The 18,172-nt window shown below is 32.9% G+C and overlaps 1 protein-coding gene across 2 annotated transcripts in view; it reads left to right on the top strand.

Moving 5' to 3' along the window:
- Nucleotides 1-18,172, top strand: part of LOC136033022 (protein disulfide-isomerase TMX3-like) — a 145,893-nt gene that overhangs the window by 85,681 nt on the left and 42,040 nt on the right. For both annotated transcript variants that reach the window (XM_065713572.1, XM_065713571.1), the window contains one exon: nucleotides 17,874-18,066. In XM_065713572.1, coding sequence (XP_065569644.1) covers nucleotides 17,874-18,066 — 193 coding nt within the window. The remainder of the gene's footprint in view (nucleotides 1-17,873; nucleotides 18,067-18,172) is intronic.

Raw genomic sequence — 18,172 nt, 5'->3', positions numbered from 1 at the left:
ATATATATATATATATATATATATATATATATATATATATATATATATATATATATATATATATATATATATATATATATGTTTTTAACGACGTAAAACTTGCGAATATGCAACATTCTTTGCTGTCCCATTGTCTGTGCATATAAATAGATTGTCAGGTTTACCGACTCTTGAACATGCAACGCATAATGGTCCATGGGAAAACAATCCGTATTCAGATCTATACCTCATGATTCTAATGATTGCCCTTGAGCTTTGTTGATGGTGATTGCTAATCGACCATTCCCTTTGTTGCCATCGTCATTTATATATCCCCCTGTGCCCCCCGGCGTCCCCGTTTTAATTGTGTCCCGTGTCCTGGTCGTCATTTATATTCCCTGTGTCCCGGTCGTCATTTGTGTCCCGGTGTCCCAGTCTGTGATTTCTCTTTGAGTGTCCCGGGCGTCATTTATATTCCTTGTGTCCCGGTGTCCCGGTCTGTATATACATTCGTTTTTGAATTCGTCTTTTTTTTAGTTTTTAGTTTTTTACCTTTTTTTAGTTTTTTTTAGTTATACCTCATGATTCTAATCATTGCCCTTGAGCTTTGTTGATGGTGATTGCTAATCGAACATTCCCTGTGTCCCCGTCGTCATTTATATATCCCCCTGTGCCCCCCGGCGTCCCTGTTGTAGTTGTGTCCCTGTGTCCCGGTCGTCATTTATATTCCCTGTGTCCCGGTCGTCATTTGTATCCCGGTGTCCCGGTCTGTATATACATTCGTTTTGAAATGGTATATGATGAAATAAATTTTTGTATTTTTCCCCTTTTTTTCTTTTTAGTTTTTTTTGGGTTTTTACTTTTTTTTTAGTTTTTTTAGTTTTTTTCTTTTTTTCTTTTTAGTTTTTTTTTATTTTAATTTTTTTAGTTTTGTTTTTCTCCTTTATTTTTCATTTTTTTCCTTTTTTTATTTTTTTCTTTTTTAGTTTTTTTAGTTTTTTAGCTTTTTTAGTTTTTTTATTAGTTTTTAGTTTTTTTTCTTTTTAGTTTTTTTGTAGTTTTTGTAGTCCTGGTCGTCATTTATACTCCCTGTGTCCCGGTCGTCATTTGTGTCCCGATGCTTTGTTGATGGTGATTGCTAATCGAACATTCCTTGTGTCCCGGTTGCTTTCTCTTTGAGTGTCCCGGTCGTCATTTATATTCCCTATGTGCCGGTGTCCCGGTCGTCATTTGTGTCCCGATGTCCCGGTCTGTAATTTCGTCAGTCGAAAACATGACGTCAGTCAACACACACACATGACGTCACCCGACAGACCCACACACACACACAGACAACTTATGTCCGGTTTCGCGTTGCTCTGGTAGTTCCTCGGCACCCTTTCTGTTCTTTCTTTCTCTATCAGCCTCAAGCCTGTTTCCTTGCTGTTCTTTTGATTCCTCGGCACGCTTTTTTTCTTACTTTCTCTATCAGCCTCAAGCCTGTTTCCTTGCTGTTCTTTTGATTCCTCGGCACGCTTTCTTTTCTTTCTCTATCAGCAGCAAGTTTTTTGGCATAGACTCTTTGAGCATCTTCCTCGGCTGTTGCCATTGTAAGTTCATCAGTCATTTTACAGTTAAACATTAATAGATTTCTACGTGAACGCATGTCTTAAATATCTTTAATGACGTCACCGTCATAACAAAAATGACGACAACTAACTTCATGACGTCAGTCAACACACAAACATGACGTCATCCGACAGACAGACCCACACATCCACAGACAACTTATTTTTATATATATAGATATAGATAATTAAATATGTGCCAGGAAAAAAGACTAATGAATATTTTATGGTCAAACTTTTGGTGGTAGTAATCCTTCTTTCTAGGGCATTTCGCTTTGAATTTATAAAGCTAAGAATTCACGTTCTGAACTTAAAATCCGGAAATTTTTCTATCGAACTTATGAATCTAACTTGAAAAGGGATTGTTTAATGTTCCAGTTTTTAACTGAAAAATATTATAACAAAAATCAATATTATTTACCCCTTTTGAAGTAGGATACATATGATAATTTTCAAAAATTGCTTTATACATTTCATTAGCGTTTAATCAAACAGTTCGTTTGTAAGTAAGGAGCGACCCGGCTCAATAGCTACTAAAACTCTAAAAGACAAAATTTTGATATCAATAGATATATCAAAAGAATTGGCTTATTATGCTGATTTCAAATGTATAAGTTTCATTAAGTTTAGTCTTACCCATTAAAGGCCACAAGCCTGAGAAAATTTGCAGAATTTTCGAAAAAAGAACCCTAAAAGACATAGAATCTAAATGAAAATCACACCATCTGATTCAGCGTATCCGAAAACCCTACTGTAAAGGTTTCAAGCACCTATCGGCAAAAATGTGGAATTTGTATATATATATATATATATATATGTATATATATATATATATATATATATATATATATATATATATATATATATATATATATATATGTATATATATATATATATATATATGTATATATATAGATATATATATATATATATATATATATATATATATGTATATATATAGATATATATATATATATATATATATATATATATATATATATATATATATATATATATGTATATATATAGATATATATATATATATATATATATATATATATATATATATATATATATATATATATATATATATATATATATATATATATATATATATATCGCCAGAAGAAAGATCACGGATGCTTTTTTTTGGGGGGGGGTCATAGTACTGACCCAGTGGTCCTGGGATATCATGAGAGGGTTCGTTTGAAAAGAAATTATAATTTCTAATGCCCTTTTTAAGTGACAAAAAAGATTGGAAGGCAACTGGGTCCCCTCCCCCACCCCTTTTTTTCAAAATCGTCTGATCAGAATTTTGGATAGTCATTTCGTTCATTATAGTTGAAAAGCCCAATACCTATGCCTTTGGATATAACATGAACCCCCACAGTCCCAGGAGCAAGGTCTTTGAGTTATAAATTTTTCCATTGTTTACGTATAATATTTTTTGTTTGGAAGTATGCATTTACTTTTGGGTGGGGGGGGGAATTTTCTGATTAGGGGTTTTCCACGGGAAAAGTTTTTATGGAGAGGGACGTTGTCAGGATGAACTTGTCAGGGGAAATGATGCACTGGGGGAATTTGCAAGAATTCCTGCACAAAATTCTTTTTGTATCTCTTTTCTGTGTCAATTTCACGCGTGGAGCTATTAAATGTGATTTTCCTGGGTAAATTTTCACGGGGTTGAATTGTCCAGAAAATAGTTCTATGGGGGGCGGGTATTTCTTTGTGAAAGTGGGGCCAGATTTCCTTGCATTATTTAAATAGTGATCAGAAACTAAATTAAAAAATAAGTTTTTGAACTGAAAATAAGGAGCAACATTAAAACTTAAAACGAACAGAAATTATTGCGTATATGAAAGGGGTTGCCTCCTCCTTAACACCGTGCTCTTTACGCTAAAGCTTGAATTTTGTCCCAATTCTTTAAGAATGACTTCTGAGATACAAGGGTCGTTTAATTAGAACAATAAGAAGCCTTTCAAAAAGTATTAAAAAACTTTTATGTAAAGAGCGAGGTGTCGAAGAGGAGGCAACCCCATTCATGTACGTAATAATTTTTGCTCGTTTTAAGTATTAATGCTGCTCGTTACTTTCAGTTGAAAAAATTATTCTTTTCTTATTTAATCTAACTACCAAATACAGTGGATTTCTGGAACCAAAACTTGGCCAAATTGACATTGTCGCCGAAAGTGGTGTCAGGAATACGGAATGTTGTGTGTTTCTACTTTAAAATCAATAGAAGTATTTCAGTCTATGTAATAAATTCTAGAAGTAGAAAATTGAATGAAAAGAATGATAGAAAAGTGGAATTTTTCAGCTGAATATAAAGATAAGAAATTATCTTCAACGGAAATCTAATAATTTAGTTATATCCTGTATTTTTTTAGCCATTGCCGAAGGAGTTTCCATCTCGCTGAAAGGAGCGAGAAAATTGTGGAATCGTCTAAAGTGTGTCTAAGATAAAAAAAAGTGTATTATTTGTGTAGTCTTTTCTTTTTCTTTTTGTAGATTAGGTGGAATTGTGTGTTATTGTTTTTCGTGTTCATTTTTCGCAGCTTTTTTTTACGTAAATGACTGCTGGTCAAAATGCCCTTCCGTTTGTAATTATAGAATTAAAATAAAAAAATTAATGGATAAAACTTCCAATTAAACCAGTGATAAATACATTTGCTAATTAAAGTCCAAAAATTTTGGCTTGACATCCACAAGCCTCTATAAATAGAAATGTAAGAAAAAACATGTTGTTTAGCCAAAACTTACAAGAAAACAGTGTACTTGAGACAAGAAAAATATATCAGAAATTATCTGGAAATATAATAATTGAATCAATCTCTATATTTTTTTTAGACAACGCCAATGGAGTTTATGTCTCATTCAAAATAGAGAGGAAAATTCAAAATCTTCTAAATTCGGTTAAAGAAAATATAAAATTCGCTTCGCGCCACCCCCCTCCAAGCCCTCCCCGCGCGCGTAAGTTGTTACGTGCCATATTAGTTACGCGCCATTGTAGTTGTGTCCCTGTGTCCCACCTGTGAATATAGATAAAAAAGAAAAGATTTCTCTTTTCGTTATAGATATATATATATATGTTTTTAACTACGTAAAACTTACGAATATACAACATTCTTCGAAGCGCCACCCCAACACCTAGTTGGGGGGGGGGCGCTTTGCGCCCCCTCCCAAACCCCCGCGCGCGTAAGTCGTTACGTGCCATATTAGTTACGTGCCATTGTAGTTGTGTCCCTGTGTCCCACCTGTGAATATAGATAAAAGAGAAAAGATTGCTCTTTTCGTTATATATATATATATATATATATATATATATATATATATATATATATATATATATATATATATATATATATATATATATATATATATATATATATATATATATATATATATATATATATATATATATATATATATATATATATATATATATATATATATATATATATATATATATGTTTTTAACTACGTAAAACTTGCGAATATACAACATTCTTTGATGTCCCATTGTCTGTGCATATAAATAGATTTTCAGGTTTACCGACTCTTGAACATGCAACATAAAATTGTCCATGGGAAAAACAATCTGTATTCAGATCTATACCTCATTATTCTAATGATTGCCCTTGAGCTTTGTTGATGGTGATTGCTAATCGGACATTCCCTGTGTCCCGGTCGTCCTTTATATTCCCAGTATCCCGGTCGTCATTTGTGTCCCAGTGTCCCAGTCTGTAATTTCTCTTTGAGCGTCCCGTTCGTCATTTATATTCCCTGTGTCCCGGTCGTCGTTTGTGTCCCGGTGTCCCGGTCTGTAATTTATCTTTGAGTGTCCCGGTCGTCATTTATATCTCCCGGTCGTTATTTGTGTCCCAGTGTCCCAGTCTGTAATTTCTCTTTGAGTGTCACGGTCGTCATTTATATTCCCTGTGTCCCGGCTTTTAGTTTTCTTTTTCTCCTTTGTTTTTCAGTTTTTTCCTTTTTTAGTTTTTTTTCTTTTTCAGTTTTTAGTTGTTTTTTTTATTAGTTTTTAGTTTTTTTTTATAGTTTTTTTTGTAACTTTTACCTTTTTTTAGTTTCTTTTTTTACTTTTTTTTCTTTTTTATTTTTAGTTTTTTACCTTTTTTTGTTTTTTTTAGTTTTTTAGCTTTTTTAGTTTTTTTAGTATTTCCTTTTTAGTTTTTTTTGTAGTTTTTACCTTTTTGTGTCCCAGTGTCCCAGTCTGTAATTTCTCTTTGAGCGTCCCGTTCGTCATTTATATTCCCTGTGTCCCGGTCGTCGTTTGTGTCCCGGTGTCCCGGTCTGTAATTTATCTTTGAGTGTCCCGGTCGTCATTTATATCTCCCGGTCGTTATTTGTGTCCCAGTGTCCCAGTCTGTAATTTCTCTTTGAGTGTCACGGTCGTCATTTATATTCCCTGTGTCCCGGCTTTTAGTTTTCTTTTTCTCCTTTGTTTTTCAGTTTTTTCCTTTTTTAGTTTTTTTTCTTTTTCAGTTTTTAGTTGTTTTTTTTATTAGTTTTTAGTTTTTTTTATAGTTTTTTTTTGTAACTTTTACCTTTTTTTAGTTTCTTTTTTTACTTTTTTTTCTTTTTTATTTTTAGTTTTTTACCTTTTTTTTTTTTTTTTAGTTTTTTAGCTTTTTTAGTTTTTTTAGTATTTCCTTTTTAGTTTTTTTTGTAGTTTTTACCTTTTTTAGTTTTTTTCTACTTTTGTATTAATGCTAAAGCCAAGGTTCAAACCTGGAGCCTCCCGGACCTAGAACCTGAAACATAACGCTTTACCAGTTCAGCTACTTCGGCTTGAATACATTTGTTTTGAGCAGCTTCCTCGGGTGTTGCCATTGTAGGTTCTTCAGTCATTTTACAATTAGAAATTTCTGTTTCAACGATCTTCTTATAATTAAAAATTTGTCTTTGAACGATATTCTTAAATACCTGTGTCCTGGTCGTCATTTATATTCCCTGTGTCCCGGTCGTCATTTGTGTCCCGGTATCCCAATCTGTAATTTCTCTTTGAGTGTCCCGGTCGTCATTTATATTCCCTCTGTCCCGGTCGTCATTTGTGTCCCGGTCTGTAATTTCTCTTTGAGTGTTTTTTCTTTTTAGTTTTTTTTAGTTTTTTACCTTTTTTCTTTTTTCAGTTTTCTTTTTCTTCTTTATTTTTCAGCGTCACTATGAAATACATATCGCCAAACCTTTGTTTTTTTAACTAAAATCTGGTAGGCATTGATGACCTTATCCAAGTCAAAATCCCAAACCCATTCATCATCGCTATCATTTTCAGTTTTGATATTTTTTGACTCTCGCTGTCCAGGTTGATTTTCATCTAACTGCGCGGTCTTGCGTTCTTTAGCCGCAAGCCTGTTTTCTTGCTGTTCTTGTGATTCCTCGGCACGCTTTCTTTTTTTACTTTCTCTATCAGCCGCAAGTTTTTTGGCATAGACTCTTTGAGCAGCTTCCTCGGCTGATTCCATTGTAGGTTCTTCAGTCATTTTACAATTAAACATTTTTCCGTCAACAATCTTCTTACAATTAAACATTTTTCTGTGAACGAATGTCTTAAATACCTTTAATGACGTCATCGTCATAACAAACATGACGACAACTAACTTCATGATAACGTCACTCGACACACAGACAACTTATTTTTACATATATATATATATATATATATATATATATATATATATATATATATATATATATATACTAGCTGGTGAGGCGCTTCGCGCCCCCCAAGCACCCCCGCGCGCGTAAGTCGTTATGCGCCATATTAGTTACGCGCCATTTTAGTTGTGTCCCTGTGTCCCACCCGTGAATAGATATATATATATATATATATATATATATATATATATATATATATATATATATATATATATATATATATATATATATATATATATATATATATATATATATATATATATATATATATATATATATATATATATATATATATATATATATATATATATATATATATATATATATATCTTCTATATATATAAAAATAAGTTGTCTGTCTGTGGATGGATCAGGTGACGTCACCTGAAAAAACTGGATCAGGTGACGTCAAAACTGAAAAAACTAAAAAAGGCAAAAACTACAAAAAAAACTAAAAACTAATAAAAAAAATAAAAAAGCTAAAAAACTAAAAAAACTAAAAAAAGGCAAAAACTACAAAAAAAACTAAAAACTAATAAAAAAGCTAAAAAACTAAAAAAAACTAAAAAAAGGCAAAAACTACAAAAAAAAACTAAAAACTAATAAAAAAATAAAAAAGCTAAAAAACTAAAAAAACTAAAAAAACTAAAAAAAAGGTAAAAAACGAAAAAAACTAAAAACTAAAAAAAACTAAAAAAAAAGGAAAAAACTGAAAAATAAGCTAAAATAAAGGTAAAAACCAATAAAAAACTAAAAAAAAAACTGAAAAAACTAAAAAAAGGCAAAAACTACAAAAAAAAACTAAAAACTAATAAAAAAAGTAAAAAAGCTAAAAAACTAAAAAAACTAAAAAAAGGTAAAAAACGAAAAAAAATAAAAAATAAAAAAAAAATAAAAAAAAGGAAAAAACTGAAAAATAAGCTAAAATAAAGGTAAAAACCAATAAAAAACTAAAAAGAAAAAAAGGAAAAAACTAAAAAAAATTTTCATCTAAAAAACTGAAAAAGGTAAAAACTAAAAGAACTAAAAAAGAAAAAAATAAATGACGAAACTCAAAGAGAAAGCGACCAGGACAAAAGGAATGTTCGATTAGCAATCAACAAAGCACCGGGACACAGGGAGTATAAATGACGACCAGGACATAAGTAAAAAAAAAAACTATCTATATATATATATAAATAAGTTGTCTGTGGATCTGTGGATCGTGGATCAGGTGACATCACCTGAAAAAACTGGATCAGGTGACGTCAAAACTGAAAAAACTAAAAAAAGGCAAAAACTACAAAAAAAACTAAAAACTAATAAAAAAAAATAAAAAAGCTAAAAAACTAAAAAAACTAAAAAAAGGCAAAAACTACAAAAAAAACTAAAAACTAATAAAAAAGCTAAAAAACTAAAAAAACTAAAAAAAGGCAAAAACTACAAAAAAAACTAAAAACTAATAAAAAAAATAAAAAAGCTAAAAAACTAAAAAAACTAAAAAAACTAAAAAAAGGTAAAAAACTAAAAAAAAACTAAAAACTAAAAAAAACTAAAAAAAAAGGAAAAAACTGAAAAATAAGCTAAAATAAAGGTAAAAACCAATAAAAAACTAAAAAAAAAACTGAAAAAACTAAAAAAAGGCAAAAACTACAAAAAAACTAAAAACTAATAAAAAAAGTAAAAAAGCTAAAAAACTAAAAAAAACTAAAAAAACTAAAAAAACTAAAAAAAGGTAAAAAACTAAAAAAAATAAAAAATAAAAAAAAACTAAAAAAAAAGGAAAAAACTGAAAAATAAGCTAACATAAAGGTAAAAACCAATAAAAAACTAAAAAGAAAAAAAGGAAAAAACTAAAAAAAATTTTCATCTAAAAAACTAAAAAAAACTAAAAAAGGTAAAAACTAAAAGAACTAAAAAAGAAAAAAATAAATGACGACACTCAAAGAGAAAGCGACCAGGACAAAAGGAATGTTCGATTAGCAATCAACAAAGCACCGGGACACAGGGAGTATAAATGACGACCAGGACATAAGTAAAAAAAAAAATTAACAAAACTAAAAAGAAGTTAAAAACTACAAAAAAACTAAAAAGAAAAAAAAACTAAAAACTAATAAAAAAACTAAAAAATCTAAAAATCTAAATAAATTAAAAAAGAAAAAAAAAGGAAAAAAATAAAGGAGAAAAATAAAACTAAAAAACGAATGTATATACAGACCGGTACACCGGGATACAAATGACGACCGGGACACAGGGAATATAAATGACGACCGGGACACAGGGACACAACTACAACGGGGACACCGGGGGAAACAGGGGGATATAAATGACGACCGGGACAAAAAAACTAAATAGAAAAAAAACTAAAAACTAATAAAAAAAACTAAAAAATCTAAAAATCTAAATAAGCTAAAAAAGAAAAAAAAAGGAAAAAAAATAAAGGAGAAAAACAAAACTAAAAAACGAATGTATATACAGACCGGGACACCGGGATACAAATGACGACCGGGACACAGGGAATATAAATGACCGGGACACAGGGACACAACTACAACGGGGACACCGGGGGAAACAGGGGGATGTAAATGACGAATACAGATTGTTTTCCCATGGACCATTATATGTTGCATGTTCAAGAGTCGGTAAACCTGACAATCTATTTATATGCAAAGACAATGGGACAGCAAAGAATGTTGTATATTCGCAAGTTTTACGTAGTTAAAACCATATATATATATATATATATATATATATATATATATATATATATATATATATATATATATATATATATCTATCTATATTCACAGGTGGGACATAGGGACACAACTACAATGGCGCGTAACTATTATGGCGCGTAACGACTTACGCGCGCGGGGGGGCTTGGGGGGGGGGGCGCGAAGCGCCACCCCAACAGCTAGTATATATATATATATATATATATATATATATATATATATATATATATATATATATATATATATATATATATATATATATATATATATATATATATATATATATATATATATATATATATATATATATATATATATATATATATATATAAATATATATATATATATATATATATATATATATGTGTGTGTGTGTGTGTGCATATAAATAGATTGCATATATATATATATATATATGTATACATATGTATGCAACATATAAATATGTTGCATATAAATAGATTGTCAGGTTTACTGACTCTTGAACATGCAACATATAATTGCCCATGGGAAAAACAATCCGTATTCCGATCTATACCTCACTATTCTAATGATGTGTCCCTGTGTCCCGGTCGTCATTTATATTCCCTGTGTCCCGGTCGTCATTTTTGTCCCGGTGTCCCAGTTTGTAATTTCTCTTTGAGTGTCCCGGTCGTCATTTATATTCCCGGTGTCCCGGTCGTCATTTATAATCTCTGTGTCCCGGTCGTCATTTGTGTCCCGGTATGTAATTTCATCAGTTGACAAACATGACGTCAGTCGACAAACAACTTCATGACGCATACAGCTCAATCCTTATAATGACGTCAGTCGACAAACATGACGTCACTCGACACACACACACAGACAACTTATTTATATATATATACTAGCTGTTGGGGTGGCGCTTCGCGCCACCCCAACACCTAGTTGGTGGGGCGCTTCGCGCCCCCCCAAGCCCCCCCCCGCGCGCGTAAGTCGTTACGCGCCATATTAGTTACGCGCCATTGTAGTTGTGTCCCTGTGTCCCACCTGTGAATATAGATAGATTTATATATGTGTTTCAAACTACGTAAAAATTGCGAATATACTACATTCTTGGCTTTCCCATTGTCTGTGCATATACAAAGCCGTGTGTACTAATAATGACGTCATATGCAAACGCTCTTTTTACAAACAAACAAACATGCATACACACAACTCGTTTTTATTTAGATAGATAGATAGATAGATACAATACAAATTAACTGCGTAAAACTTGCGAATATACAACATTCTTCGCTGTCCAATTGTCGCTGCATATAAATAGATTGTCAGGTTTACCGACCCTCGAACATGCAACATACAATTGTCCATGGGAAAAACAATCAGTATTAAGATCTATACCACATTTTTCTAATGATTGACCTTGAGCTTTGTTAATAGTGATTGCAAATGCTAATTGAATTGGGAATTGCAATCTTTTCAATTGAAAAGGCAGATCCGTTGGAATCAGGGGAATGCGAGGAATAAGAACAGCCTCACCCTCAAAAGGCCCTGTCAAGATTGTGGCCTCTATTAGGTTTTCCATTGTTTTTTTTTTTACGGCAAGTCGCGTGCCATTGCAAAGCTTTGGTGATTTGATATTTCTTAAAAGTATTATTGGTACGCCTATTTTTAGTTGTAGCACGTGTGGTGGAAACCCTGAAAGATCCACGGAATTTAAAAATTCAGATGGATAATTAACCGCTTTATTGCACGTGGGAGTTTCTGTAGAATGCAAATTCAGAGGCAATTTCAAAACTTAATGAGCAGTTCTTCCACGTTTTACCAGTACCTCCTGGCGCATCCAAAAAGAAAATTTCTCCAACGTTGTTATCGACACAATGCATTATCGTATCATAAATGTCTTTTTGTTCCGACGTTAACTTGGAAATGTTATTTTGTACATACGACAATAGATCACTCGTACTTTAACTTTGTTCACGATACAATTCTAAACATGTCGAAACAGCAGCGATACGGTTAGGTGAAGGCATTCCCAAATCCTGAAGAGGTTTGTTTGCCATATGTACGCACAAATCTTCTATAATAACTAAAGTGTAGTTATAAATTTCTGATGTAAAATCAAAAGTAATATCTGACGTCTCTAACTGTTTACGATGGAGTATATCTTCGGACATTTTTGACTTATATTTTTCCCATAACTCTGTAGGAGCTGATGGAGAGCAAGTTGTTAAAATGATGCCAAACAATGCACGAATTTGACTTGGGGTTGATGTTTCGCACGCGTCATTGATGCAGTTATCCCAGTGCTGGTCATTCTCCAATAAATTCAGACCTTGGCATGCACTACGGTAAGTGTCATGTATAGTACCGTTTACAGTTCTCAAATACTCAAAGGATGTCGGACCGGGTACATTCACCAAAAGCAGGCGTAGAAAGAAGCATTCATTTTGATTGGGGTGAACGGTGTAGAGTCTTCCTATCGTGGTATCTTTGAAGATGGTAGGTTGGCCGTCGACTGACTTACCCTGTTTTCGACGTTCAAATACTTTATTTTTAGTAATCCACGTGTAATACGAAGGCCCTTCAGTATACAGCAGTTTTTTTGCAAAAGAATCATTTTTGCAAAGCGAAAAGAAACCGGTTAAATTTGTATCCGGTGGATTCAGGGCTCTTTGTTGCACGTTGGTTTCCGAGAAATAAACACGTTGACCATTCTGTAAATGTACCGCTAAGTGAACAACAGCTGGACTACGTTCATGTATCGGAAATGAAAGAATTCGCCAAACAGCTTCATTACTGCTTATGTATCTTCCAGCCTGATATTGTACGATTTCGTCGATATCTTTGATTTCGGGCTGCAAGCCTTGAAGTAAAAGCTGCAGTATCTCGTCCCAAGATTGATTACATGTAAATGTAATAAATAAATCTGGACGACCATAGAGACGAACATACGCAATAGCATCTTGAGCATATTCATGCATATGACGGGGACTGCCAGCATATGACGAAGGTAAAATTGTTAATCTTCCAACGTTTATGGTATTACCGTCATTTATAACTGCATCTCGCAAATGAATGTATTGTTCAGAGCGGAGCTTGGTCTGATTCAGGCGGATATATATCAAACGTTCTGATTCAATTTTAGCATACATATCAACGACGAATTGGTGAAACAATTCACGGCATTTTAAAATATAATTTTCTTCATCCTGCCGAATCATTAGTCTATAGGAATAATAATGCATTGCACTGCATTTCTTATTCATTTCTTTGTTAGTGACTGGATTCATCAATTTAATATTAAAGTGATAGCCGTCGGCTCCATCCCAAAAAATGATAGGATATCGTAGGGCATCTTAGCATCGATGAGTTTCAGTAATTCTTAACAACTGAGCGTTTCGCTTATGAAGAATAATATCTCGAGGTAAAAACTGATCACCGACCATAACGATTGCCACTTCGTCGATAGTTGGAGCATTGTATCTACGCACATGTTGGCCAGGAGGTGTTTTGTCAGAGGAAATAACAATTTTATGCGTATCAGTAGGCATCAAATCGATGGCTGTTTTGAACAGACGCACTAAATTATTATTTTCGTGGAAAATATGTTGCAATTGGGAAACAATTGTCCTTTCAACGTTGGGAGAAATTTCGCAATGTGCATTCAATTCAGAATTTCTATCACTGATGAAGTACAATTGTAAAAATTTATGATTCTCGCCTGAGAATGGTAGAAGGGACCCCGCTCTATGATAAATTTGCCCTTTTACTTTGAAAGTAGACATAAATTGATCTGGATTTTCGATTGGGGCTCCAAACGACGTCATTTGGAAAAATGAGTTATATTTTCTGATTTGTGACAAAAAACGCTTAGATTCTGACGTAGTTCCAGTAAGGAAAGTCTTCAATGGCTCTGGTGGTGCAGCCAATAGAGGAAGTTTAACTTTTCCTGAGGCGCAACACATTCCCATTGTTTCACCATTGAATTTCAAGGCCTTGCAATAGGGACAAATTTTAGACATAGTCCCGATTTGAACACATCTACTCAAGCTATAATCATCGACTGGGTTGTACCTGAATGCCAGGCGATAACTTTCAGGTTGCTCTGATTCCTCGGCACGCTTTCATTTCTTACTTTCTCTATCAGCAGCAAGCCTGATTTCTTGCTGTTCTTGTGATTCCTCGGCACGCCTTTTTTTTCACTTTCTCTTTTAGCAGCAAGTCTGTTTTCATGTTGCTCTGGTAGTTCCTCGGCACGCCTTCTTTTTTCACTTTCTCTTTTAGCAGCAAGTCTGCTTTCGCGTTGCTCTGGTAGTTCCTCGGCACGCTTTCTGTTCTTTCTTTCTCTATCAGCCTCAAGCCTGTTTCCTTGCTGTTTTTTTTATTCCTCTCGCACGCTTTCTTTTCTGACTTTCTCTATCAGCAGCAAGTTTTTTGGCATAGACTCTTTGAGCATCTTCCTCGGCTGTTGCCATTCTAAGTTCATCAGTCATTTTAAAGTTATACATTAATAGATTTCTACGTGAACGCATGTCTTAAATATCTTTAATGACGTCACCGCCATAACAAAAATGACGACAACTAACTTCATGACGTCAGTCAACACACAAACATGACGTCACCTGACAGACACATCCACAGACAACTTATTTTTATAAATTTACTTTTTAAACTTACTTTTTGAAACTTCACTTTTTTAAACTTACTTTTTGATATCAACTATAATTGGATTGACATTTCAAACCCTCCTCGTGTCCCTCGTTCCTGAAACTCTAGCTATATATATTTTCTGGGATGATTATCATTTTTATATTATTTCTTTTTAAAATTAAAACTTTAGTGTTAAGAGCGGAAGATTGATGGGTGGTCATATTTAGTCTAACTTTGAATATTATATAGAAAATAAATACATATAAGGAACAGAATATTAGAAAAAAGGAAAGTAAAAGGGTGCTATAGGCCGCTTAATTAACGATGTGATAGATGTGTCCTTTTCCTTTTCGTAAGTTGTGTAAATTTCTTTTTTTGCGAATGTCCCCTTTTCTTTTTGCAAATTCTTTGTGTTTGTGAGACATACTATTTCTAAGTCTCAAAGCTTAAGCATCCATTGCTTATGTCATTCAGTTCCAGTGTTTCTGTCTGCCGATGTACTAGTCAGCTTTTCCCAGGATGTTAGACCATATTGTTAATCAATGGGAATCTCAATGTATATCATTGTGTTCTCTCCCAGTCACCGTTTTTCTTCGGGGGGAGGGGAGGCATGCTCTCGCGAGGTGTGGATTCTTTTTCTTTTCTCCGATTGGTTACTTTTATGATAGGGTTTTTTGGTCAAATTTAGAATCCTTTTTTTTGGTAAATTTTATTTGAAGACAAAATAGTGATTCTTTTTTTGTATTATTGTGTACCAGCTTACCCTATTTTTTGGCCAAAGTGGTTAATTTTATAAGATTACAGTTTGGTGTAATTTGGGAGTATGGAACTCGTATTCTTCGGCAGGGAGGATACCAAGAAGTTACATTAACGAGGTTAGAAGGAGTTTACCCTCTAGCTGTAATTTATGTTTGGTTTTACTCACATGCATACACCTTTTTTTCAACCCTACTACGTGACTTGATAGTCAGACCTAGTTTTTAAGTTATGCCAAATCTAAGTATTAACTATTGGGAGCAATTGTCATGTGATTTTTCCTTGCGGTTTTCCTCGCCTCTAATTATAACCGTCTGCTTTTCTCACTTGGTTAGTAGTCAAGCCTATTTGCAATTTGGTATATTTATCAAGCAGCGGTGTTAGAGCTTTCAATAATGAGAAATGATACTGTATATTAGGGGCTCTTAACGCTAAAGTTTAAACTTATTATGGCTATATATCAAATTCTTAATAAAGCAAAGGTTAAATTCTAGTATAAACAGTAAGGTGCTTCGGAGGCGGCAGGCTATCTCATATATATATATATATATATATATATATATATATATATATATATATATATATATATATATATATATATATATATATATATATATATATATATAGTATATATATATATATATGTATATATATATATATATATATATACTAGCTGTCGGGGTGGCGCTTCGCGCCACCCCAATACCTAGTTGGTGGGGGCGCTTCGCGCCCCCCCCCGCGCGTGTAAGTCGTTACGCGCCATATTAGTTACGCGCCATTGTAGTTGTGTCCCTATGTCCCACCTGTGAATATAGATATATATATATATATATATATATATATATATATATATATATATATATATATATATATATATATATATATATATATATATATATATATATATATATATATATATATATATATATATATATATATATATATATATATATATATATATATATATATATATATATATATATATATATATATATATATGTTTTTAACTACGTAAAACTTGCGAATATACAACATTCTTTGCTGTCCCATTGTCTGTGCATATAAATAGATTGTCAGGTTGTCCGACTCTTGAACATGCAACATATAATGGTCCATGGGAAAACAATCCGTATTCAGATCTATACCTCCTGATTCTAATGATTGCCCTTGAGCTTTGTTGATGGTGATTGCTAATCGACCATTCCCTGTGTCGCCGTCGTCATATATATATCCCCCTGTGCCCCCCGGCGTCCCCTTTGAGCCTTAACCCTACTCATCCGCACAATCACATAGGTCAAACAGCATAGCCATACATAATCAACCATAAAGAATAATCCATGGACAGGCAGTCGTGTCGTCAGTAAGTATAAGTCGTCATTTACAAAAAAAAAGACAAATAATTAAGAGGCAACAACCCAACACAAGGCTCATCATATATATATATATATATATATATATATATATATATATATATATATATATATATATATATATATATATATATATATATATATATATATATATATATATATATATATATATATACTAGCTGTTGGGGTGGCGCTTCGCGCCACCCCAACAGCGCTTCACGCCCCCGCCCCCCCGCTCACGTAAGTCGTTACGTGCCATTGTAGTTGTGTTCCTGTGTCCCACCTGTGAATATATATAGATATATATATGTTTTTAACCACGTAAAACTTGCGAATATACAACATTCTTCGCTGTCCCATTGTCTGTGCATATGTCCCGGTCGTCATTTGTGTCCCGGTGTCCCAGTCTGTAATTTCTCTTTGAGTGTCCCGGTCGTCATTTATGTTCCCTGTGTACCGGTGTCTCTGTGTCCCGGTCGTCATTTATATCCCCTGTGTCCCGGTCGTTATTTGTGTCCCGGTGTCCCAGTCTGTAATTTCTCTTTGAGTGTCCCGGTCGTCATTTATATTTCCGGTGTCCCGGTTGTCATTTGTGTCCCGGTGTCCGGGTCTGTAATTTCATCAGTCGACACAAACATGACGTCAGTCGACAGACACACAAACAAACAAATTATTTTTATATATATATATATATATATATATAGATATATATATATATATATATAGTTATGATTTTCGATCAATTTTTTGCGTTTGTTTTTGTGGTTTTCTTTTTAAATTAAAATTAAAGTGGATGCTTATTTTGGACCTTGAATGTTAAGCCAATCTTTTAAGCTAGGTGGGCTAAATCCGTACCAAAATGAATTTACGCATATTTACCACACTCAGACTCAATATAAAATTCTAAATATTTATCTCCTCCCGATGGCTGGCACACAATTATGAAAATCATAAATATACATTCTTTCTTCATTTTCTTGCTGTTTATTTTATTGAGTTGATTGATTAGGTATCTGAATAATTCAATCGTAGCTTCTTCGTTGCAGTCATTAGCCAAAGGAATCCAACTTTGCCGTCGAAGAAACTAAATTAATATTTTCTGTTCAGTATTATGGTTATTCGGATCTTGATTTTGCTTCTTTTTTTTTTAGCAAGTATCAATTCGGTTGGGTTGGCAATCCAGATCTAATTAACCCTATTGTGATGGAAAGAATTATACCGCCATCTCTGATAGTTATTGATCCTAAAAATGAGGTACACTACACTTCTGGCGATTTACCAGAGAAGCTAACTGAAGAAGCCGTCTTACTTTTTCTCACCAACATCGAAGAAGGAACTATCCAGGTATATTTATTATTCTCCTTCTCAGTATCGAAAGTAATATGAATTAACTTAGTTTTTACCATTTATTCGCCAAACTTTTAATAAAGTTGAAATAAAGAAAAAAGAA

The sequence above is a fragment of the Artemia franciscana genome, chromosome 11 (assembly GCF_032884065.1).
Source record: "Artemia franciscana chromosome 11, ASM3288406v1, whole genome shotgun sequence".
NCBI lineage: Eukaryota > Metazoa > Arthropoda > Branchiopoda > Anostraca > Artemiidae > Artemia > Artemia franciscana.
The sequence above is the reverse complement of the archived record's forward strand: the minus strand, read 5'-3'. Positions and strand labels throughout refer to the sequence as shown.